Consider the following 27,461-nt stretch of genomic DNA (forward strand, 5'->3'; position numbering starts at 1 on the left):
CCTGAATTTAAAAGTACTTATACAATATATACTAGTAACTAGTATAGCTTTACTGGTATCATAAGACAATAATAAATTTGATTAAGTAATTAGATGAATAATAAGTTTAGTTAACTATCACGCTTCAAACATCAACTACGACTATCTCCAGACTTTCAGACTGTGTTGCAGATTGGTGGGAAGGAACAGCAAAGATGTGTGTGCTGGAAGTTCCCAATTTATATGTGTTGGTCACAGACCATAAGAAGGGACACCACACAAAACACTCGCATATCCTGGCCTGTCTTTCCTTACTCACTGGTACCCTAAAGGCTGTTTACATAACTGCTACCACATTCTGTGTAGTAGTGAGAACATAGCCAGCTCCTTGCTAATGACAACACATACGTGTTTGATACTTCGAGGTTACATCGCTATTCTGGAATGCTAACAATCTACGCGTGTGCACTGACGAGATGTTTACAGACATCCATTCCTCAGATTCCTGAATTATGAGTGGCATGAGCAAGGCTGTATCCTCAAAGGAGACAGCAGAGTCGCTGCTGGGCTCTGGAGGCTGTCTCTATTTCTCGCTTCTTTCTGGTAAACGTGGATCCCCAGTTCTACTCTCTGCCTCTGGTTTCATAGCTTTCCCCTGGTGATTCTGAGGCTGTGTTTGGTTTGACAATCACAGCCACAAGTCTTTCTTCACTTCCCCAGCTAGGAATTTATAGCCCCCTAAGGGAAACAGAAAACGAACAGCATTGTTTCAGCCACTTACCGCTAGGAGCCTCAAAACTGCTCACTGAAACGCTCCTGTGGAGTAGCAATGAATATAGTCCTTAAATAGTAAATTATTTTTGAAACATCTGTGGCTGTTAAAGAAGTTTTGCTTGACCCCAAAGGTCTCAGAGCAGTCAATATTTCTAACTTAAAAATACACTAATATCTTTAAAAAAGAAAAACCCAATCTGCTCACTATTCTAGGCTGGAAACATTCTCAGGAATTGTACCTCTGACTTTCACCCTCTCATTAGAGATTTACTTAGTATGTAGGATCTGTGATCATGATTTTGGTTTACAACTACGCAGATGGTATTCAATTGCACATTTAATGTTACATTTTCTAATACCATAATACAAAAATAGTTATCATGGGCTGCATATCCATTTTCCATAGACACCCAGGAAAAATAACTTTCACATTTCCTCTTTTATCATCTACTTCTGTGCAGCCAGAAGGTTGCCTGCCACGCCTTACCATCTGTTTGATGGATTGCTTCCTAATACATTTTTATTTTAATGAGAGAATTAATGGAAAATTCTAGATATAAGAATCAATGTTATATTGAATTCTGTTAGTCAGGATAATAAAATGTTTTACTAACCAGGCTATTCTATCTGTATATTTACTTTAATAAGGGTTCAAATTCTTTCAGTACAAAATGGTATTTTATCCAAGGACTATAAACATTGGTATATCTTGTCTTTCATAAAATAATTAGCTATCCAACTTACTAAAAATGACATCCTTCTGCCTAGAAGGAAACTGAAAACTCCATTAAAATATTCCACTTTGAAAAAAAACCATGTAAGGAGATATTTCTTTAGTTTTTTCTTCCAAAATTTCTCTTTGGACTGGTTATTCTCTGCATAAAAGGCTCCTGTTCTGAACACAGTATGAGCAAGTAGACGTGACCTTCCATCACATGCTTTTCCTACCAAGAAAAAGCCACTGAAAATGCCAGAGATAATATGTATTAATTTAACCACCATAAAACAAGATTAGTCCAATGTGCTGTCCAACAAATCCAAGAAGAGAAGTTAAGGTACTTGCTGACTGGCAAATTACAAGTGTATTGTGTAAACATCTTAGAAAAGACTTTCAGGAAGAAAAGCCCATAACATTAAGTCTGATGTGAAAAATACTGATGCTCTAAGATTGATGTATTTATGAAGTAAGAACATTGAGGATAGAGTGGGAAAATAAATTAGGTGGAGAAAGAGTGAGTCAGTTTGTCTAGGAAGGCTGTATGAGGGGTAATGAAGTATATATGGACAGAATACATTACCATTAACCTGCTTAGAGATGAAGTTGTCTTTCAGACTTGGCCATTGTATTAGTTATCTTTTGTTAAATAAAAATTCCCAAAAGTTAGTGGCTTAAAATGATGATTATTTATTATCTCTGTATCTGTGAGTCAGAAATTTGCAAATGGCGCAGTAAATCAGGCATCTGAAGGCTTGACAATCACTAGAGAATCCACTTCCAAAGCGTTTCACTCTTCTGATTGGCAAGTTAGTGCTGGCTATGGCCAGGGGCCGGCCTGAGTTCCTCTCCACACAAGCCTGTGCACACGGGCAGGCTTGAGCACCCTCACAGCATGGCAGCCGGCTTGTGAGCAGCTCCAAGACAGCAAGGTGAGGCTGCAATGCCTTTGCATCTAGCTTCAGAGGGCACACACTTTCACTTGCACCATGTATTATTTACACAGGGTTGCTTCCAATTCAGTGAAGGAAGGGTCTACACAAAGGCATGAATTTCAGGAGGTGAGGATCAGTGGCAGTTATACAGGATGTTAGAAACCAAATCAGGTATTATAAGTATTTTTATCATTTTATTATTATCATCATTATCGTCTCTTCTTTGGAGCCTACCATGGTTTTGGTAGTTCACTCATTTCTAATCTTCATAAAATTCCTTTATGTCATTTCTAACCTTCATAATTCCTGGGAGACAGGTTTTATTATTTTCATTTTAAAGTGAAAGAACTAAAACTCCAAGTACTCAAATAACTGAATGCTTTAACATCACAAAATTCTTATGAGCCTGTGATTCTGAACATGCAAATGTAACTTAGCATAAAAGCAGATATTTAGTGAAAGTGAAGTGATGCTCTGCAGCCCCAATATTGGGATTCAGCTGAAGGCATAAAGACAAAGACCAACACACAAAAGGCTTATTTTTGATATTTGAGAATTGTGTAGTCCAGGAACAGCAACCATATAACTTATTTTATGGGCTTTTCTTCCTGAAAGTCTTTTCTAATAAACCTTTTCTAATAACATCCTTTTCTAATAAACACTCATGATTTTAATCAAGCTCTAATGTGAAATCTGAATTTTAAGAGAGGAACTGGTTAATTTAAAGGTTTATTTCATTTTACACAGTTTCTAGGAGACAGATAAATCATTAATTAAACAAATGAATATTATTCTTGACACAGCAATATACTAAGTATGAACTTGGAAAATCCATGACAAACATATGCAATGAAGGAGGGAAAAGCTAAAGGTCATCATTACTAAGGGCTGGTCTTCGATTTAATTAGCTTACTTTCAGAGCAGTTTGGAATCCTCATAATTCACACATCAGTTGGAATTAAAAATTGTCCCATGAAAGAAATAACTAAATGACTTCATCACAAATGAAAAGTGTATCTTCCTAAAACAGAATAGTTAAAACTGGAGGAATACTTAACCTTGTGGATATTTAACCTTCTATGCAGTAGTTATCCTTCAAATAGAAAGTACCTTTCATAGTGGTCAAAATTCTCCATCTGCTGTCCACTGTTTAACAATTCATGACCTTTCTGCATACATATCACCTGAAATTCTGTTTAAAATGCAGATTCCTTGGCTCATACCAGATTTTCTGAACCATCTCCAGGGGTGGCACTTGAGCCTATATTTTGGATAGTTATGTATTCTAAGGTATAAGAATCCCTATCCCAGTTCAAAGGATCTTTTACATCCACAAGAGGAAGATAAAATAAAGTGTAGTCAATAAAGTCTGAAATCCCAATTTCATTTCCCAGAGAGAATCTGAATTGACAGTAGGAAGTAATTAGTCTGGAGAAACAAAATATGCCATTCAAGTATTTGACAATTTAATGATAAAATTAATAAAAAGAGTACTACAGGTATGCCTCTTTTGTGTTTGTGCATGTTACGCACCATTTTGAGCACCTCAGTTGACCTTAATGACAGTCCTTTGAGGTTGGTAGTTCTGTTTACCCAATTTGCAGATGAAAAGAAGTGAGGCTGGGAGATTGTGTCACCTGTCCAGTAGGTAGCAGAGTGTACCACAGGTCTGTCTGACTTCAAACTGCTATAGCATATCATTACAGACTAACAAAGATTTAGTACTCAATACTGAGAACTTTAGGACAATTTTAGATAATAAAAGAAAACTGAGGCTGATTTGCATAGCCTGGTCACATAGAGTATCAGACAGCTTGAAATGAAACATCTAGGTTTTATGTAGAGTTCATATGAAGTGATGAATATATTTAAAACGAGGAGTATTTTTTAAAGGATTTAAAATCCTTACAAATGAATCCTTAGTTAGAAATTCTCTCCAAAAGTAAACATCAACAATCACATGCACACAATATAATGAGGCTAATCAACTATCTCTTGTTAGATAATTCATAACCTAGAGTCATCATGTCAAGTATCCTTAATGTAAAACTTGGGGTGCATTTTGTGAACATTTGGATAATCACAGCTATCGTACATATTCACACATTTATTGAATGCTCACAATCTATTCACCTAACAAATAGAGAACTCATAGTATAATGGGGAAGCACATATGCATACTTAGATTAGATTAGTGTTAATTATTATGATAGAGGTATATGCATTTACGAAATCTCAGCAAGGAGCAGGTGAACCTAACTAGGGACTCTGGTGCATTCATAGAAGACATGTATTTCACTGGACTCTAAAGAATGAATAAGATTTTAGGGCAAAGACCTCTGATTCCTCCAGGTCTTCATTCACATGTTCTCTTCCCCTGCCCACTTCCCTAACCATAGAATTTAAATTCCACTGCTCCTCCATTTTCTACGCTCTATTTTCTCTTTAGCATTTATCACCACCTAATTCAATATACATTATCCTATTTGTTTTACTATATCTTTCATCCCCCTATAATATAAACTTCATATTTCAGCTGCTCACTATTCAGTGCATAGAACAGAACCTGGCACAATGTAGGCTGCATGACTCAATAAAATCCTGATACACTTGGTTTTTCTTCAGTGTTTCCCATATCATTCTAATGCATTTTTATTTTGATGAATGGACCCAGAATCAGTCTCTGTTGCCTGCAAAAGGAGCTTAACTGAACTATGTTTTTCAATATATAAAGTGGTTTCAAATGCATTTTCTCCTATCATCCCTGAGAAATGTATTTAATATTCTCATTATTTAAATGAAGAAATTAAATCTCAGTAAAATTTAATAATTTTTGCATATTTACATTTCAAGGTGCAGATATGAGACTCAAATCAATCTCTTCTCCTTGCATTTTACACTCTGCCTCCTCTTGAAAATTCCCAATATAGAGTCCATAGAGATATTTTTATGACCTCCCACTGCAGAGTTTAATCACTCTAAGAGTCATAGACTCACTTTCCACATCTAACTGAAACTGCTTCTATTTTTATTCAGACTCATGGATTCCTGCAGGTCTTTCTCACGACACTGTGACAATTATAGTGGATTCAAATTTTTAAAAAAATCTTTCATTTGAGTGAAAGAAATTGAGTCTCCCTTCCATATTCTATTCCCTAGGCTACATAATATCCATAATTTTTCTTTTCTTCTATTTTTCATTTAATAAATTATGCTGGCAGCATTTCATACTAAATATTTCTCTCTATATTTTTGAAGATATGATACCCTAGGTGGCTATATTAAATGAAATTAGATAAATGTAATGTGAAAAGTAAGGATGATTTTCTAAATGTAATCTGGTCTGTGGCATTTTTTATGGTGGCATTTTCCCACAATGGCACAAACTCCCTTACCTTTTGTTTAGCATATAATAAGTTAGGGACTATTTTTGCCTAAATACATGTTTTGTACTGCCACTTAATCTTTATTATTAGATATGAGAAAAAGATTGAAACAAATCTGAGAATTATTTCGCAGTGCAAAATACATTAACTTTATTTGGTTGTAATTCTTTATGAGCTTAAACAATTCTATAAATTTATATTATTAAAGAACATCTATTCATTCCATATCCATTAATGAATATCTATTCATTCCTTTGAAGGGTTTACTATGTACCAGGCATGATGGAATATTCTGGGAATTCCTCAAATCATTTAAATGTTAGATATTAGACATTTTCTGGGAATTCATATAACATGGTATTACAGAAGCATTAAGCAAAGCATAATTTTAAATTGAGATTTTTTTTTAAGAATTGAAATATAATTTTAATTAAAAATATTATTTCCTGTATTCATTACCTGAAGACTAAGCCAAGTTCACTCAGTTCAACATTAATCTCATAGCACTTAGGATTTCCAGCTTTCTGGATATTTTGCCGTATCTGCCAAAATTTATTCCCATTCCAATTTCCTTTCAGGGAAATTAACACAAAAATTCACTTGTTAAGACTGCTCAAAACGTGTGCTTCCTATCCCAGCTCGACTCTCATATGCTGGTAACAAGCCATTATTTCTAACCTTTCCCCCTCTCCTAAAGCATGTAATATACTTATCCCATCCACTTTACGTAAAGTGATTAGGATAAAGCCACTGGATGTTGAATGCCTCAACTTTTTTCCTACCATGTTTCTATCTACCTCTTTTCCCATATTTGCCTTATCTTTTATTTTCTTAAAAGAGGAAGCATTCCTCCTTCCAAGGCTAATGTTTAAGCTCTTCCTTTAACCTCTCCCTTCTTGATTTTTCTAGCTTTCTCTGCCATCTATCAATAAACATGTTCAAGGTCAAAGGAAACATACAGTTTCTTTTTTGTTAGGCAAAAGAATGCAGTAAGAGTAAATATCAGATGGTTATGATTTAGTAAAACAAATCAGTCACTGCTCTTTTCAAAATAACATGCTAGTTTAGAGACCAGCCTGTTCATGGTAGCCTCTTAACTGAAGAAGGTGTATTTCCTCTTCCTGATCACCATCACCAAAAGGTTGTATTGAATGAGTGTCTACACATACATGGTCCAACATGGGCACAGGGAACACAAAACTAAAGATATGGAAGCCTTGGGTTCCTAATGTGCTTTGGAACAGCAAGACGATACAGACAATAAAAATTTAGGGGGAGTCTAAAAATCTAAGGTAAGACAGAGTAGAACTCCAGGCTGATCCCACAGATCATGGCTGTGGGCCATAGAGCATGGCTGGTATATATAGGTTGGAACAGTAATTTTTTTCACCTATGTTTGTGTGATGGAGTTATTTCAAAATTTCTTATTTTAAAGTAATATTCTTTCTTGAAGTATTTCTCAGGTACACATTTGGAATTAACTAACTCTTTTAGCAAAATGTTACTGTATTTTAAATGATTCTCCATTATAATATTTATTTTTAGCCATTATATATTCCAACAATTGCTCCTTGAAAATACAGAGTACATCTAAAGTATATTATTATTAAGTGTTCTGTACATAAAAGAGATGTGTAGACAAATATTTGAACTACACTATATTATCATTAAATCATTTTATTATTTAGGCATTGTTAATATCTAAACAACATAGTATCAAAGCTCTCCACTATTAAAGTCTGGTGGACTCAGGATTCTCAACAAGGTATGTTGAATGATTTCACAAATTGACAAAAGAGAATTAGTGATAGGTAGACACAAATTTAAACACGAATTCATTTCCTCATTCTAAAAGAACAGACAGCTATTAGGCTAGATGACAATAAACAAATATAAATAGTTAAGTAATATAAATGTTATGCTATTCTGGAGTCCACAGACTACTGGTAAAAAGAGGTAAGTGAAAAACTAAATGTAGTATAATAAGTAGTACAATAGACATGGAGTACAAAGACACGAGGACTTAGGTTGAATTAAGATTTAGTGATGATATTGAAGGAGGGGTTTGAAAGGGATATTTACTTCCAAAATGCATTTTAAAAATAAAGCACACACACATAAAGAGGCAAGAAATCTAACTTGAATTAGATTTGAGGTGATATTCAAGGAGGGGTGATAAGGGAAAAGCCTCCAAAGTGTGTTTGCAAAATACACCAAGCACACATGTTTAAAGTGACAATAATTCTGGGTAAATCAAAGTATCCAAAGATTTCATGTCCCTGTTCACCCAGCCCATTCTCATTCCTTCAAGTTCACTTCATCCATTTCCATAACCTTCCTTACTCTGTAAGCAGATGCCTTCCACATTTACATCCAATACTCAGATCTCTCTCCTGAGAGCCAAACCTGTCTCTCAGTTTCCAACTGTCTACTCAATCTGTGCAAAACAAAACTCAGTATATTGTTTCCAAAGCTGCTACTCCTCCATCTTCCTCTCTCCCTAAAAACTTTGGAGGTAATCTTGCCTTTTCCTCTTTTGTCTCCTATATTCATTAAGTTAATACACTCTTTTGAGTGTCTCTCTTCACAACTTTCCCCTCATCCTTAACTTCTCTTATCTCATATCCTTGCCACTTACAGTGTGGCCTACAGACCCCACCTCAGGCTGCCACTGCTGTGGCTGCTGCTTGTTGAGCTCACTGACCACCAGACACTGCTCAGTGCATGAAATGCTTTATCACAAGAGCCTCCTCAATCATGTCCCTGCTTCCAATTTCCCTCCCCTCCAAGTGTTACCTTTAATATAGAGCTATTTTAGCTAGGTATAAGTGAAATGTACTTGTAGACCCAGCAAGGTAATCTTACAACAATTTATGTGCTCCTATTGCAAATTCATCCTAAATCAAGACACCAGCAACTCCTGTATGATATTCTTCCTTTGAGTTTGTAATTCAGTTCAATACCTATTTACTACGGCTGTGTGCCAGGCACTATGCTTGTTGCTAGTGACTTAACAGTGAAAAGGACACAGTGCCTGTCCTCACAGAACATACAGCCTAATAGACTTTCATTCAGCAGAAACTTTTGCAGGTGGAAGAGTTCTGATGTCCTAAATGGAACCCCAGGGTCTGTTCATTGATTTATATGGATGTTTCACTGATATACAGAGCATTCTTAAATTAACAAAGGTGTATATTTAGGAAGATATTCCCCTTCAACTTCCTTTTTTATCTTTTAGTGCAATTAAAGGATATAAATTTATTGGCAATTCGGTTAGTATAAAAACTTATTTCCACTAGGAGAATATTGTGTCAGCAAAGATAAAATAAGGACATGCAATGTAACTAAGTGAAAACCGTAAGTTAAAAAACCCAACGAAGCTGTAGGTACAATGTTTTAAAGTGGCGGAGCCAAATGCTTATGAGGTTCTGATATATCATCAAGATTAGAAATTATGTAGCTTAATAAGCTGGAGTCAAGAAGTCTGTCTTTCTTATATCTATAGGGCTATTTGCCTTCATTTATTTATTTTTTTTAAGCATGTTACATGTGCCAAGTATTCTGCTTAGTATTTCCAATGCATTTTAAGATCATCAACAGTAAGAAGTTATAATGTGCCCCAAATAAAAGAAGAATAATGATGGACACCTAGGTAGAACCAAAATAAGAGAATATAAAAAAATCTGGTTCATTTCTGAAAAGCCAAAATTACCACAACCTCATTTGATCACAAAGATATGGTGTCCCATACTAATTAAGAGTAGTGTCTTTTGAATGAAATTTTTTATGCAATTGAGATTTCTGGCTTGATATTACTCTACATATCTCACATGCTAATCCTATCCACTAAATGGGAAAATGTATACTAACCAAATTTATATTTTTTCCTCATAAATATGAAACATACTAAATATAAGGGGTGATAAAGGAAAAAAAAGACATAAAGGGAATAAAATACCTAGGAATAAACCTAACCAAGGAAGTGAAAGACCTATACTCTGAAAACTACAAGACACTCATGAGAGAAATTAAAGAAGATACCAATAAATGGAAACACATCCCGTGCTCATGGATAGGATGAATTAATATTGTCAAAATGGCCATCCTGCCTAAAGTAATCTACAGATTCAATGCAATCCCTATTAAAATACCAATGGCATTCTTCCACAAACTAGAGCAAATAGTTCTAAAATTCATATGGAACCACAAAAGACCCTGAACAGCTAAAGCAATCCTGAGAAGGAAGAAAAAAGCTGGGTGGATTATGCTTCCTGACTACAAGCTCTACTACAAAGCCACAGTAATCAAGACAATCTGGTACTGACACAAGAACAGACCCATAGTTCAATGGAACAGAATTGAGAGCCCAGATATAAACCCAAGCATATATGATCAATTAATATACAATAAAGGAGCCATGGATATACAATGGGAAAATGAAAGTGTCTTCAACAACTGGTATTGGCAAACCTGGACAGCTACATGTAAGAGAATGAAACTGGACTACCGTCTAATGCCATACACAAAAGTAAACTCAAAATGGATCAAAGACCTGAATGTAAGTCATGAAACCATAAAACTCTTAGAAGAAAACATAGGCAAAAATCTCTTGAATATAAACATGAGTAATTTTTTCCTGAATGCACCTCCTCGGGTAAGGGAAACAAAACTAAAAATGAACAAATGGGACTACATCAAACTAAAAATCTTCTGTATTGCAAAGGACACCATCAGCAGAACAAAAAGGCATCCTACAGTATGGGAGAATATATTTGCAAATGACATATCTGACAAAGGGTTAACATCCAAAATATATAAAGAACTCAGACACCTTAACAACCAAAAAGTAAATAACCTGATTAAAAAATGGGTGGAGGATATGAATAGACACCTCTCCAAAGAAGAAATTTAGATGGCCAACAGGCCCATGAAAAGATGCTCCACATCGCTAATTATCAGGAAAATGCAAATTAAAACCACAATGAGGTATCACCTCACACCAGTTAGGATGGCCAACACCCAAAAGACAAACAACAACAAATGCTGGCAAGGATGTGGAGAAAGGGGAACCCTCCTACACTGCTGGTGGAAATGTAAATTAGTTCAACCATTGTGGAAAGCAGTATGGAGGTTCCTCAAAAAAACTAAAAATAGAAATACCATTTGACCCAGGAATTCCATTCCTAGGATTTTACCCAAAGAAAACAATTTCTCAGATTCAAAAAGACATATGCACCCCTATGTGAATTGCAGCACTATTTACAATAGCCAAGATATGGAAGCAACCTAAGTGTCCATCAGTAGATGAATGGATAAAGAAGAGGTAGTACATATACATAATGGAATACTATTCAGCTATAAGAAGAAAACACATCTTACCATTTGCAAGAGTATGGATGGAGCTAGAGAGTATTATGCTCAGAGAAATAAGCCGGGCAGAGAAAGATAAGTACCAAATGATTTCACTCATTTGTGGAGTATAACAATGAAGTAAAACTGAAGGAACAAAACAGCAGCAGACTCACAGACTCCAAGAAAGCACTAGCAGTTACCAAAGGCGAGGGGTGGGGGAGGGTGGGGGAGGGTGGGGAGGGAGGGAGGGAGGGAGGGAGAAGGGGATTGAGGGGTATTATGATTAGTACACACGGTGTGTGGGTAGTCATGCAGAAGACAGTGTAGCTAAGAGAAGACAAGTAGTGACTCTGTGGCATCTTACTACATTGATTGACAGTGACTTCAGTGGGTATGGGGGGTAACTTGATCATATGGGTGAATGTAGTAACCACTATTTTTTTCAAGTGAAACCTTCATAAGAGTGTATATCAATGATGCCTTAATAAAAAAATACTTAAAGGATTTTTTCCTAGCTGCCATAGAAATATATTTTAAAAACAGTAACTCTGAAGCTTTTCTTTGATTACTGATTGTAACTGTTGCCTGTTTTAAAGAATCTATCAGTGGTACACAAGGGCTTAGTATTAAACAAATTTATGTATCTTTAGATATTTTCTTTAATAATAGTCATTCCTCAGCAACTACATATATTGTTTAAAGAAAAAGTACTTGTTGCATATTGTGTTTTCATAATCATTTACCTTTCAAATATATGTCATCAGCTCATTAAACAAAGATATTGGCAGGATCCACTTCTAGGGACACAGATGGATACAATGTTCACAGGGGTTAAAACAAAGCCTAGTAAGTGCTCAGTAGTGTATGGACAGTCAAAGGATCAAAGTAAAGGCACTCAAGACAGCATGCTTGAAGGAGTGAGGTTAATGAGTGAAGGCTTCACAGGAGAGGTGGCATTTGAGATGAGTTTTTAAGTAAAACAGTTTTCCACTGTGTAAGTTCAGTGAAGAGGCAAAGACAACAGAGGCATACAGAGGACTTTCTGGGAAAGCAGAGCAAGTGACGCAGTATGTTGCATGTGCTCCAGACCACAAAGGGCTTTTATGGCAAGCTAGCACTTGAATGGTACTCTTAGGGAATGCATGAAGTATTCTAAACATGGAAATGGCAGACTATTACATTTCCATATATTGTGATAAAGTGTCTTTCTCTTGTTTTCAGTGGTACCAGGGGACAACTGAGTCCCATTTTTTGCACACAGTCCTGGCAGTTAGTGTTATTAATGCTAGGATTGAATGGTAAAGAAATGTATTCTGAACAGAAATAAATCCATGATGGAGTCAAATAGATAAAGCTGTTCTATCAGAAATAAATTCCTTTAGTTTGAGGAAGGAGTTTGCAAACTTTCTTTTGCTTTGTTTTTGATGGAAGCATATTGTTGCTCATGAAAGCCTGTATGGAGTTCCAGGGATAAAACAGGTAAATGGAGAATAAGGGGACATTACCATCTTCTGCCCTGCTGTCCCTAGTAACCACCGACAACCTCCCTTGAAACTTAGGGCTATGCAGACACAGTCTGAAACCACTAGGTGAAGATATTCAATCTCTAAGAAATGAGTCATTTGTTGGGTACCAACACCAGTGAGGAGGATTAACATATTAAGTCATAATTAGCCAGTCTAGAGGGTTAGTAAAATATATAGATGGTTTTATTTACAAAATGGGGTAAATATCACGATGAGACATAATTTTACAGACATAAAAACAAGGATTTACTGCACTAATAAATATTACATATATATGTATGTGTGTGTATATAAATATCCATATAATTTTATTTTAACATAGACTTCCCATTTATACAAATTTGAGTCCCATAAACTGACAGTTCTAATGCATACAGATATTATCATTAATCTTTTCCTAGAGTAGCATTGAATCTTAATTTTTGTCAGTCAAAGGGCAGTCTAGGTAACTACCCTACAGGACTTGATTTTGGGTGATAAAAAAATTACTAAACATTCCATGCCATTTGGGTGCTGGCATTATCCAGGGTCCAGACACCTCTGAATAGGAACATGTAGACACAGGGTATTCATAGTAATAGAGAGGTGAAATCTCACACATAAGAAAATCATTAGTTTTTACAAAAACAGTTTTTGCATGTGCGTTTAGAGGTATAAATACATTTGGCTAACTTAAATTGCCATGAAAAAGAAAGTCTTGTAATTAGAATATTACTCAGCTTCTTATTTGCTGTCTTTTTAGCCTTTAACTGTTTTCAGGTCAAACATGTTCTAAATCATACTCTTATAATTTGATAATGTACAATTTTTAGCAAAATGACAGGACAGTTTGAACATTTAATGAGAAAATGGAATTAAAACTAAGTACTATTCATGCTAAGCTATCATAAATGTTTTTGCATATGTTAACTCTTGTGCTAGAATAATTTTAAGAAAGTAAGCATTAAAATCTCAGCTCCTTGATGCAGAATCATTTCAGAAATGCATTTATTCCATTCCATAATGAGAACCACTTTTGAAAATGTAACTAATCATTTTCACCAGATATATTTTTTGAGAAATGGTCTGCTACTTTTACAGCATCTCATTTCTTATAACTATTTCAACCAAAGAAAATATATTGCCTTAAAATAGGTTAATGTAATATTAATAAGAATAATCATGTTTCTGTCCCTTGAAAATAAAAGCAGTCAACTTTCATGCTTTAAAAACCATTTTCCTTTTTTCCTTTTCTTCCACCAAAACAAAAATAAATAGCAACAAAAAAGTTAAACACACATTGCCTGTTATCATAAATGTCAGGCTGAAATGTCATTTTATGAATTAAAAATATAGGAGAATAGAGTTCACATTGGCCAACATTTCTATTTTATCTGAAATCCTAGAGTTTTTACACAAATTGTTATAACATCAAAAACAAAAATGAGTGGCTAAAAATCAGTCCAGTATGTTTTCAAAGAAAATCACCTAACAAGAAAATTGTCAGCAAGATCTTTACTGAAGGAATTGCAAAGCCTGTGTTATGACTGAGCATATGGAATTTACTGACCCTTAAACTCGAAGAGACTGAAGTAGAATACCTAATGGCAAGAGCTGCCCCAAAGAGCCAGCTACAGGATATTGTAGAGTGTTTATATCTCAGTGTATGGAGAAGAAAAAAAAGTAATAATTCTGTAGAACAGCCCCAGGGCACTTGCACTTTGAGTCCCTGCCACAGTAAGCAGATCTCCACTGGAAAGCAAATATATTTTGTAACAGCAGACTTGTACTATCAGTAGACATCAGTGTAAAGCAGGAGAGGCGACACAGGATTAAAATAGAAGTATAAAAAGGGGAAAGAGAGTAATTATATCTACTGCTCATAGTTTGCAGAGGCAAGAGTGTTAATAATTCAGATGTGCATTTATTCAGAGCCCCCTTTGAAAAGAATTCTGACTACTTCTACTATATTAATAATTCTCTAAGTCTTTATATATATATATATCTATACACAGACACATACATGTATGTGTCTGTGTATAGATATATATAGTTCAGAATATTGTAAGCACATAGTTAAAATAATGAAATGCCAGGCTGTTTTTATTCCCATAATGTAAAATATACAGAAAGAAGAGGTTCATATTCCCTTTTTATGCAATGATGATATGACTGAATTATAAAGTAAACCTTAGTACTGAAAGATGCAATTTGAGAATAAAAATGAGGTGGAATCTGATTGTTTAGACTTTACCATTTTCTTGATTGATGACTGATTTATCCACAGGCAACTGAAATACATTTAGTAGGTAACAGCTTTGTAACAAACATTTATATTTATAAATCATTTTGACTTTTTGATAACATAGAAAATCTTCCATCTTAATGAGTTTCTACTTACCTGAAATTGAAAAGCATACTAAGCATGGTACTTAAGCCTCCTATTATTGACTGCTCAAATATTGCATACATAACAAAATTAAACCAAAGGAATTATGTTAAGCTATGTATATGAAATACAAAACAGTTTTCTAAGCCCAGAGGACATAGTTTGCAAAGTTCCATAAAATGTCTTTTAATTCTACTATCTCTGTGATATGTAAAGAGAGTAACTATATAATATGCACGATATTATAGCCATAAATAACAATATCAGGAGACATGTCTCATAAACACTCGGGATGATACTACAGCAAATTTTTAAATCCCTGTAAAAATTAAATGTCCACTTGTTTTGCTTGAATTCACAGAGAATTCTAATGCCATCTAATTTCCATATTTAAAAAACAGAACTAACATGCACATGATCCATTTTTTATATCCTCTTTAATACCTTGACACTTTGCTGATTTCCTTTTTTTAAATTTCCCTTTATTAAAAGTTTGACTGTATATTAACTTCCTAAGTAGTGAAGCTGTTTAAAGCACTTACTTGAAAAGTATAAAACCGGGTCCCATTAGGAGGATGCACTTTAGGGGAGCCAGAAACGGTGTTCATATCCGAGAAAATCATTTCTGATCCCAGAGACAATATAATCCACAAGGAGCTACAAATGCAGAGCAGAGAGCTTAGCGTGCAGATAAATCCGTGCATGCATTGAGGGAGGCTGGAGGGGAAAAGGAAGTCTGCCCCATCCTTCATAGATACACAGTGACAGCATTTGGAATCTTTCTCCTACGTTTGAAATTTAAGCTGGAAGGTCATCAGCCACCAACCTTTTGTGCAGCTAGTTCTTTAGAACATACAATGTTTTAAAAGAAAATTAGAAACAGAAGGGAAAAAGCAAGAACCAACAATAAATGGAGCTTGTGCAGAATCTGGCAGTGCTGTGGACCTGCCCATCTGTTCTCAGTGATAATCACCTCCCTCCATCCACCACAGTCTAGCAGAGTGATTATGCTAAATATCCTGGTTAACCAATAACATCCAGTTTCATTTCAGGGAAACCTGCACCGTGTAATTCAGAGGACCTCTTCTGACTAACCTGAAGCATGTCTCATATATTGTTTAAAGCTGTATTTAGTAACAAATTATTGTTCCATCGCCCTTATTTCTGTGCTGTTTCTAAATCTCTTTGTTATTACCAGTCTTTTCAACAAGATTTAAAATTTTTGTACATAGCCCTTTCTTTTAAAGAGTTATTTTTAAATTTACAGATCAAAGCATATGATAGCTGGCTAGGACACTGAGGCCCAGGCACACAATTCAGTAAGGCTATAATATACTAGGAACATCAAATAAATTGCACCAACTATTTCTACTCTTTCAAACTCCCAAAGAACATCATATGAGCATAATCATTACTCTACTTCCCTCATTTTAATTAAACAATCATTGTTTCATAATCAATGTCAAAAAACTATAATGAATTTGTTTTAAAAAAAATCACTTCATCACTCATATATAGAAAACAATAAAATATCTTTCAGATAAAAATTTTTGACTTAAGATCCATAAATATTAATTGCAAACATCTAGGCTGTGTTGCAAAGCATGTTCATTATTCTATGTCTTTTAACACAAATTATTCAGTCTGTATCAAAGATCATATTCAGATGACTTGACACTTTTTAGAGGTAAAAATAAATGTTCCATTTACACATGGTTCAAAGGTGGAGACTTCAGGAAGACAGACGAGAAGGAGCCACAGTGGTGTCTTTGTGAATGTATCTAAAATGCCATAGTTACACATCATCACAAACCACGAATCACCTGCTTTGAACCTGAAGGCGATGAAAGGAATATGATGGAGATGGTCTCTTAAAGCTTAAATTATTTTCCATTTGTATTTTTGATTCTCCAATTCTGATTCAAATTTATAACATCAATGAGAAGGAAGCAGAAAAATGATTCTCAATTCCTTAGGTGGGACACATACATTCTGGTAAATTATGCAAGTAAGTGTTTACTTAGCAAACTGCTAAATAAACCAGAAGATACTTTTTAAGTAAATGTTTAATTTGGAAATAACTTTATATTCATAAAAAAGTTGCAAAGGTAGTAAAGAATGCTACCAAATATACCCCAGCCAGTTTCCCCAATTGTTAGCACCTTGCATTCCTGTAGCACATTGGTGAAAACTAAGAAATTGATATTAGTATATTATTATTAATTGAACTCCAGACTGTACTTGGATTTTACCAGTCTTTCCATTAACATCCCCTTTCTGTTCTAGGTTCTAAACCAGAATACCACATTTTTTAGTTTCCATGTCTCCCAATTTCCTTTGGTCTGTGACAGCTTCTTAGTTTTTCCTTGCTTTCAATGACCTTGATAGTCTTTGGATGACTATCAAGAAATACTGACCAGGTACACTGTAGGATATCCCCTACTCTGATGCTTATATTAATTGTTTGATGTTTTCCTTATGATTAAATAACAGCTGGAGTTTTAGAGAAGAATACCACAGAGATGAAACGTCCTCATCATGTCATATTAGTGAAGTGACATCATCACATCCATTTTGGGGGGACTTGGTATCCACTATCACTAGTAATATTAACTTTCATTACTTGGTTAAAGTAGTGTGTGCCAAGTTTCTCTAAAGTAAAGTTGCTATTTTTCCCTTTCCATACTCTATTCTCTGCGAGTTAGTCACTAAGTCCGGTACATCCTCAAAGAGATGACAGGAAGTGGTGAAATGAAGCTTTGCCTCCTAGGTGGGGCTGTACATGTATTAAGTGGAATTCTTCTGTACAAAAGACTTGCCTCTTCTACTCCGATTAATTTTCCAATCATTTATTTATATCATTATGGACACAGGTATTTATTTTATACTTTGGGTTATAATAAAATACAATTTATTTTGATGCTCAAATTGTCCAGTTTTGGCCCCTGGGAGCCCCTTTAGATTGGCTGCTATTTCCCCCGGCATGCCCTCACTCTTTTGTTTTTTGATCCCTCAAATGATTATTTTTAAAAAACGTTTTTCTCCTGTAGCAATCACCTATTTGCTAAAACTATTCATCTCCTTAACTATAACTCTAATGATCACTGCAAGTTAACTTGAAAAATGTTTTCTTTTTTCATAATAGTTATTTAAGCAGTCGCATTATTTTATTTTTCAAAATAATCTTTTTTCGTCTTCTGATTTCCTAGCCCACATGGGATTCAAGCAAATGATTCTCAAATTGAAATAAATATATAGGCATAGTGGCCGTGGCAATCAGTGAGGTATGTACAACATTTTGGCTCTTCCCACTTGAAGACACACGCTGGGATCACGCTTCCGCCTATGGGTAATGAGGCCCCCGCTCCCTGTGCTCCCCAAAGACATGTGAGCAGAAATAATGTCTCAGAAACAAATGTGAAGCTTCTTGGGGAGCTTTAAAAAAAATTGCCAAATAGTTTATTATGGTGCAAATATAACCTCCAGGTACTTTTATGCTTAACTGCAAATTAGTTCTGAAGTAACTTGAACCAGATGATTCACTAGATTTTTTACTGTTATTGCAGAGGGGCAAATAAATCAGTATGTCTGGCATTGTATTAGATGACCCTGATATAATCTCATGTATTTGGTGAATGTGCATCAGACAGCAAATTCTTTTAGTTTGGGAATTCTGAAGTGTTTTGGCCAATAAGAATACATATCTTTGTTTTTCATGTTTCTTGTGTGGGGTGGGGAGAAAAGCAGTATGAATTAACGTTGAATGGGCAGGAAGTAGAAACAGTTTTAATATACAATCATTTTAAGTACCGTGTTTTATTCTAAATGTTGCTGAAATTGCCAAAAATATAAATTCTTCCCCAAACTTTTTTTCTATATAGGCCAAATTTCATTGTTCTGAAGATCTATTTAGAGACAACTCAACTTCCTCTCTGCCTGGTAGCAATAGGAAAGGTGGTGTCCAGGTCTCAAAATTGCTAAGTATATAGATTCCTGCCTTATCCATCATGGTTGTAGAGGCCTGGTAGTTTATGGAGTCTGGTGCTACAGTTATAAAAGATATAGTCCTAAAAAAAAAAAAAGATATAGTCCTGTCCTCAAGGAACTTTAAATTTGGTGGGAGAAACACTAATATGAGGTAATTGACTAGCAATACAAGTGCAATGCAGTTTAATAAGTGCTAATAACTGACATAACCTAAAGGAGCCTGAGTTCACCTGACACGTACCTAATTCAAGGGCCATATTAGAGCGCCCCTGACAGGAACAGGAGGTTGAAGGCTTCCCAGAGGGAAGGATGGAGTGCAAAATGATACAAGATGGCAATGAATGTTTGGGAAAACAAGGCTGAAAACATTTCAGGGCATAAGAGGTAACTTTGCTAGATGTGTTTTTTCAAACACATTTTTCTCAAGTAAAATTAGTAAAGAGACAATCTGGTCAACACCTTATTTCAATGAAATTAAGTAAAATTAGAACATTCCTTTCTCAAAAAATATATGAAATATAGAGTCATATTTTCATACTTTTTGTTAGTATATTTTGACATCTTTTTTTAGTTTTCCAAATAGTGTTCCAAGATTATTTTGGCTTGTCAAGAAACTTCATTCTTAGTTTGACTGCTTTCAATTTATAATAAGACTATTTTAAACATTTGACTTGAAAGTAAAAGTATGTAGTACAATATTACTATGTGAAATAAAATTTATTGGGCTCATGGTAGCTGTCATCATTTTCCAGGCTATGTCTACCACATGAAGGGAAAATGGTATGCTCATTTCAATTGCTACATGCAAACCACCCCTGAAATTTCTCCCGGTGTATCTTTTGCCAAGAGAAATAAATTAAGCATATGAACTATAGGAAGTTTAATATAAACCATCTCAACCAATTGAGTTTTTATGGAAAGAAATCAAAAAATGAAAAAGTGAAATGATAAAAAAATTGCACTTTCTTAAAAAATGGATAAAATAAGAGTCCTGAAGCCAAACACTTGTTCTTAATAGACTTATAGAGACAATTCCCAGAAGCCATCTAATACACCTTTCTGCCTCTGAGAATAATTACCCCCAAGCCTTTTTGAAATGTATATTATCAGCTTGGTTTTATAAAAATTACAAAAAATACTTTACAGCCTACTATTCACCTCTAAAGATACAGCTCATACATATTTTTATACCCCTTCAACATAATTTTTAAAAATATATGACTGCTAGATATATTCTGCTTCAAGACAGGCAATTCAATATAGCTTTTCTTTCACTCATTTATGGGTATTGGATAAAAAGCTCAAATTTTTGCTAGGGTGGTAAGAATTTGGAGTGCTAAAGGAATACACTGAGAAGGACCACTCATTCGTTGTCTGTTAGTTTCTGATAAATGCTTGAAGGGAAAATGCCATTCTGGCTAAAGGATGAGGGATGGGGAGAGAAAGAAAAAAGAAGGAGGAGGAGGAAGAAAGGGGAGAGATGTCACTACAATTTACATCATAGCACTATAGGATAACAAAGAATTTTCTAGCCAAGCATTCAGTTAAAAATCATGCCAGAGGGAGTGAAATTTGCAGCCCAGATGGGCAATACATTCTAGTGAATCCATATTGCATCGCATATGGAAGCTAGTTAAGTGTATATTGCCAAGTAGATTATCTATGATCTATTTATTCAAATATATATTCATATTTATGCACCTCTGTATATGCCTGTATCCTTATCTTTATATCATGAGTTCTACAAAGTGCAGCAAAAATGACCCTGTATAGACAGTCGAAACTGTAAGTTGAATTTTACATCCTGCTTCTGAGTCTCCTAGTTCCTGACAGTCACAGCTTTGTATGCACAAGTTTGTAGGTTCCTTCATTCATCATTCACTCACTCACTCACTCATTCAACAAATCCTCATTGAGCAGTGATGGTCTGCCAGACACATGTTACAGTTAGAATGGAAATGAAGGGCAGGTGAACAAAGGGGAAATCATTTTGTAGCGAGCCAATGAGAAGCTCCATCCAACAGGTGTAAGCAGCCCTAGCAGTGAGATCTTGATTGGAGGATTCCCCCGCCAAAAAAAAAAAAAAAAAAAAGCTTTTAACACCTCAGAGACAGTCTTTCAAATTCTAGTGATTTCTTTGGCTAACTAAACATTAATCAAACATGTACCAAATAAGTCAAGACAATATTTAGAATCCCTAAGGATCCTACAAGATTTGTAGCCATGTAGATTAAAAAAAAAAATCAAGCATTTCGAAAATGAAATTTGCAAGCTCCCATTTATAACAAGACAAAATGTTAAATTTGGCTTTAATCCACATCTTGATCATAATGTGTTATTTTTCAATGTAATCTATAAAGTTTTATATATGTATAAATATAGGCATACATTGACATGTGTATATTTCACATTTGTATGTATGTGTTCATTATACACACATGTGTGTGCACATGTATATACTTATGTATATATATATATATATGCATACATATACATACCTACAAATATACGATCATAAAGAACTCAAATTAGAAAACTTTAAAATGGTATTTTCTTTCCATAGTCCTTCTTTTCTTTCACTTCGGTTTCTCTTTGAACTACATTTTTCACAGATGTTTACACATATGTGATGATTGCCTATGAACACCTTTATGCTTACATTACAAATATTAAATTGAATGAAATTCAGGATTGAATTTTCTTTTGCTTTTGGTTTGTTCCTTAAACAGAGAAATAATAGTCAATTAGAATTCTGTAATTCCACAACTCCATAATTTCATGTGTGGCTAGCTTGGAATAATCAATTAAAAAAAAATTAATTTATATGTGTGGATAAAGTGAAGATTCCTGTGACCAGGATTCTCACCTGGCCCTGGTCGGCTTGCTCACTGCACACATGTGGTAAATGTTGTTATTGACTCTATATATAAAGAGGTCTAGGAAAGGAAAGGTATATTCCAGTGCTCTGGGCGACATGGTGGCATGGCTGCAAGGCTGCAGGAGAGCAGAGCAGAGGCTGGAGTGGTGGCAGCACCGAGGACAGAGACTAAGACGGCTTCAGGGGCAGAGAGGCCCAGAGGCAGAGCCCAGCTTGCTGCATGCAGACTCGCTCTGAGTGGATGGGATTCTAGTGACTGACCTGCCACTGTGGGAATAAAGTTGGGTATAACCCTTTCACCCCAAGAATGTTCCACTATCATTTCTTTGGTCTCACTGAATCCATAGTGAACTTGCCTGGGGCTGAAACCCAGTGGGAAGACAATATGGATGGACACTCCATTCATCATCCCATGTTCAAGATTAGAGAAATTGCAAAAATTACATGAGCAAGGGCAATATTAAGCAGAACTGTAGAGTAGACTAAAGCAATCTTTAGACTATCTTCTTTCTTATTCTTCAAGATCCCTATTGCCACAGTTGCCATGGTAGCAAGCATGCTATTTCCTCTTTAATTTTACTTTTCCAAGAACCCTTCTTTGGAAGACAAAGCCAATCACTATTCTGTTTCATTTTCTATTAAGTGCAAGAACAATGGCTCAAAAGCTGTGATTTATTAAATGATACTTTATGCCAGCCATAGTGTTGCCTTTTACAAAACCTTTCCAAGAAGGTATTTATTCCTCAGTTACATATAAGGAAACTGAGTCTTAGAGAAACCTGATAAGTGGGAAAGCTACATCTTTTGATATCAAGTCTCTCAGATTACAAAGCTACACTAGACATCAAAATTACCTCTTAGTACGTTTTATCTGCACTGATTTTTACTTCACTATTGAATATGAACAAGGATTAATAAATATCTAACTGATTGAGTTCATATGCTGAAGAAATGGTTATCTGATGAACTATTTATTTTAGTTTTATGAAAGTGTTTAGATTTTCCTGATGGATCAGATGTGGACTATGGGAGGCAGGCAGCAATGCCGAACAACCGCAAAGTATCTGGCCTGGCCACTTGCTCAAGTTTTTGGCCTGAGCTGAGGAAGAATTGGAAGTGAGGTGGAGAAGGCTACAAGAGGAGGAGGTTTGGGAAAAATTCAGTTGCTCAGTTTTGCACATGTTGAGTTAGAGGTTTCTATTAGTTATCTGAATAGAAGTGTCACATTGACATTTGAATATACAAATCTGGAGACTGCATCAGCATACAGAATGAAAACCAGAAAACTGGAATGAAGTTATGAGGAAGTAAATGCAAAGAGAGAAGAGAAGATGGCTAAGTCCAAGCCCTAATGTACCCCAGGAAGAGTCCTGAGAAGACAGCAATGGGGAATGAGACCAAGAGAGGGATGTATCCTGAAAGTCCAGTTATTAACATAAATCAAGTAGGCAAGAGTGATCAGCTGTATCAAAAGCTACTGACAGATCATTAAGATGAGGGCTGAGAAATGACCCTTGGATTTAGCAATGTAAAAGTTGGCATCAGTGGAGATTTGGGAGAAAAGCCTGAATGAAGAAAGCTTAAGATGTAATGGGAGGAGAGGAACTGGAAACAGTCTGCTTATAGGACACTTAAAGCATATTGTTGCAAAGGGACAGTGGCTGGCAGGGAAAGGAGAAGTAGGAACAAGTCACTGGGCTGAGGGAAAGCCTGCAGCGGAAGGTGAAAAACTGGTGAGACAGAATGAAAAGAGGTGAATTTCTGGATCAAGGCCCTTTAGTAGGTGAAAAGAGATAGACTCTACAAGAGAAGAGCTTGGTTTGAGGGAAGAAAAGGACACCGCCTTTGATAACAGGCAGGAAGCCAGAGCATGTGGGCTCCCACAATGGTAATTGTAAAGGTGGGTCTGTGCAAGTTCTTAGGTTCTCAGGAACTTAGGAAGTAAGGGCCTCAACTGAGGATCAGGTTGATAGAGGGAGGTTTGAATGACTGAGAAGTGAGGAAATGGCATGAAACAGTCATGTGGGAGAAAGGGAAAATATTAAAATATACTCACACTAAGTAATGTAGCTTAGGCAAGCAAACAAATCAGTTGACTTTACCTCCTTAAATTAAAGGCTTTGGCTGTGGGTGAGCAGGTTGCAAAACGCTACAAAATTTCTGCAACCTGGCAGAAAGCAGTTTAAAATGCACCCTTTCTGGAGGCTGGCAGTTCCACAGATAAGAGGAGGGAGAAAAGAGATGAGCCACGCATACCCAGTCCATTTGCTCAGACATGCTTACAGTCATTTCTTCCTGGGAGAGTACCAGCTCAGTCAGAAGCATCACTCTAATGTGAGTCCTGCCACACAGAGCAGAGGGAAATGTATTTCTGGGAACATGACTCCCCACTCTCTCATTCTAATATTCTCTTATTTATACTTTTTTTTTCTTGTACATTATGAAAATAAGATCATTTGACCAAGTTTTTTCCCAATCTACCAGGCAGTTCTTATTTTTACTCTCTCCACACCTAACCAAGAGTCTCCCATTCTCTTGCTGATACCCTCACCCTATTTTCCTAATATACTTTTGTTTGACCCATTCAGTAAAGAATTGTATTAATCCAACTGCCCAGTTCCTCTTCTACAACTTGAGTTGGTGTGTGCTGTTGGAGCCCAGCAGACAATGCACAGAAAAGCTTGCCATACTCAGCCTCAACATGCCCTCCCCACGGCCTGACCCCTTGTTATCACCCACGTTCCTTTTGCAGCAGCTCAGTAAACTTTTCTGCAATCTGTTTAAGGCCTCTCTCCACTGCTTGCTCACTTTCCACATTAACGTGACTAACAGGTGACAGGTTTTTTTTTTTTGGTTGGTTGATTTTTTTTTTTTTTTGGTATCATTAATCTACAATTACATGAAGAACATTATGTTTACTAGGCTTCCCCCCTCACCAAGTCCCCCCCACATACCCCTTCACAGTCACTGCCCATCTGCGTAGTAAGATGCTGTAAAATCACTACTTGTCTTCTCTGTGTTGCACAGCCCTCCCCATGCCCCCCACGCACTATACATGCTAATCGTAATGCCCCCTTTCTTCTTCCCCGCCCTTATCCCTCCCTTCCCACCCACCCTCCCCAGTCCCTTTCCCTTTGGTAACTGTTAGTCCATTCTTGGGTTCTGTGATTCTGCTGCTGTTTTGTTCCTTCAGTTTTCCTTTGTTCTTATACTCCACATATGAGTGAAATCATTTGGTACTTGTCTTTCTCCGCCTGGCTTATTTCACTGAGCATAATACCCTCTAGCTCCATCCATGTTGTTGCAAATGGTAGGATCTGCTTTTTTCTTATGGCTGAATAATATTCCATTGTGTATATGTACCACATCTTCTTTATCTATTCATCTACTGATGGACACTTAGGTTGCTTCCATATCTTGGCTATTGTAAATAGTGCAGCGATAAACATAGGGGTGCATCTGTCTTTTTCAAACTGGAGTGCTGCATTCTTAGGGTAAATTCCTAGGAGTGGAATTCCTGGGTCAAATAGTATTTCTATTTTGAGCATTCTGAGGAACCTCCACACTGCTTTCCACAATGGTTGAACTAATTTACATTCCCACCAGTAGTGTAGGAGGGTTCCCCTTTCTCCACAACCTCGCCAACATTTGTTTTTGTTTGTCTTTTCGATGCTGGCCATCCTTACTGGTGTGAGGTGATATCTCATTGTGGTTTTAATTTGCATTTCTCTAACAGGTAACAGTTTTATACTATCATCTTCCTTATCATCTTCCACCTATAGCATTATCATCTTCCATCTATTTCTTCCTATGCTTATCTCTTTTTCTCTCCTCTCAAAGTCTGAGACAGATAGTTCCTCTTGAATGTTGCCTCAAGAAGAAAGAGAAGCTTCCTGGCAATTTGAAGTCTATGTGGGGACCGGAGATATCCTTAGCAGTGGCTTACAATCTATTGTCTGGGATAGTTTCTTTCTTTGGGTTTTCACCTATTGTGCCTTTATAGCATCCACATACTCACTGGCCTCTCCAAACTTAGGCTGCTATAGACTATTTCCTATCATTATTCAAAATCCCAGATGGTCAGACAGATAGAAGACCCTAGCTATCATCTATATAGTAGAACCTTCTGCACATTAGAATATTCTAGGGTGCTTTAAAAATGCTACATTTAGGCCTCACCTCTAGTGATTTTAGTTTATTAGATTAGGGATGCAAGGTTAGTGTTTTTCTAATTTTCCCCAGGTGTTTTTCAAGGTGCAAACAGTATTAAGGGGTCACTGATGTACTGCAGTTCTTTTACTTGGGAGTCTAACTGAACGTAAAAGAGAGAAAAATGTCCCACTCTTTGTGGTCATACCATGACTCACTCTGAACTAAGTAGGGCAGAGCTTCCCAGTCAGTGTGCTGCAGACAGGTCACAGGTGTGCTGAAACGCCAGCCACCTAGCCTCAGGGTGGCTTGTCACATCCTGGGACCACCAAAGATCTTGAGGTACTCAGTTTCAGACTTGAGCATTCTCCTCTGTCTATCTCAGTGCGAAGTAAAAATAACATGATTTTCTGTTTGTGACACACTGTGAATGAGATTGAGAAACACTGATCTGGTGTACCTTTATCCTCAAAATTCAATGGCTAAAATTTCCTCTTGGAGAAGTGTATCTTCTCACCTTTTTCTCCATTAAATTCCATTTCTTTTCAGTCCAATCACTCAATAATGAATGAAAAGTTCAAATACCAGTTAGACAGGGAGGGAATGACCTCAGCAAAACTTCATTCTGAACTGACAGCAAATTATTAAAAGTGTCCTGGGTCACAACCTCCAAGCTGGAAAGGCAGACACCTAAATGGCTATGGTCAAGTCACAGTTTTGCAGCTTGTTAATTAGGAGGCTACACAGACACAGAATTAAGAGTTCATCATGTCATGATAAATTATGGGCATACATTAATGCCTTCAATTTATCTGCCTTGCACTTGACATTCATGACACATAAATAAATGAAAGGAACATAAATATAAACATTTAATAACAATGGCAGAAATATAAATGCTTTGCTTTAATATTAAAAGGGCACATAAGCAGTAACATGATTACAGTGTCCTGCACAGCATTATATATACATGAGCAGCTCCAGTCATGCAAAATAAAAGTTAATTTGATTGAACTGATTAGATGCAACAAATTGGATATTCTTTGAATTCTGATCATATTATTATTAAATGACTGACTCAGCACATTGACTATTGTCGGACAGATTCCAGTTCAAATCCCCAAGCTTAGACTTCCTTGATGAATAAAGCTTTGTTTAACATCTCTGAGCCTCAGTTTTCTTCTCTGAGAAGTGGGGGGATGCATATAGGTTTTAGCACGATAGGGTATTGTGACAATTGAGATCATGGATGTAAAACACTTATATCCACCCTCTCAGTCCCTCAGTATCCAAATCTACTTTCTAATTTTTTTTCATTTTCACCCATAGCTTGTGTTGCATTTATCCCTTTCTCAATTGTTTTCTGTTGCCTAGATTCTCTTTCTAATCATATTCAAGCTCCAGCTCTAGTG

At 36.0% G+C, this 27,461-nt stretch overlaps 1 protein-coding gene across 5 annotated transcripts in view; it reads right to left on the bottom strand.

Annotated features, from left to right (window-relative positions):
- PPFIA2 (PTPRF interacting protein alpha 2) overlaps positions 1–27,461 on the bottom strand; it is a 528,118-nt gene that overhangs the window by 313,367 nt on the left and 187,290 nt on the right. The window contains exon 1 of one of the 5 annotated variants that reach the window (XM_036912361.2): positions 15,578–15,971. The exons of the other annotated variants lie outside the window; for them this stretch is intronic. Coding sequence (XP_036768256.1) covers positions 15,578–15,787 — 210 coding nt within the window. The 5' untranslated portion in view covers positions 15,788–15,971. Of the gene's footprint in view, positions 1–15,577; positions 15,972–27,461 lie in introns of those variants that run through there. 5 annotated transcript variants of the gene reach the window in all.

This window comes from Manis pentadactyla, chromosome 10 (assembly GCF_030020395.1).
Source record: "Manis pentadactyla isolate mManPen7 chromosome 10, mManPen7.hap1, whole genome shotgun sequence".
NCBI lineage: Eukaryota > Metazoa > Chordata > Mammalia > Pholidota > Manidae > Manis > Manis pentadactyla.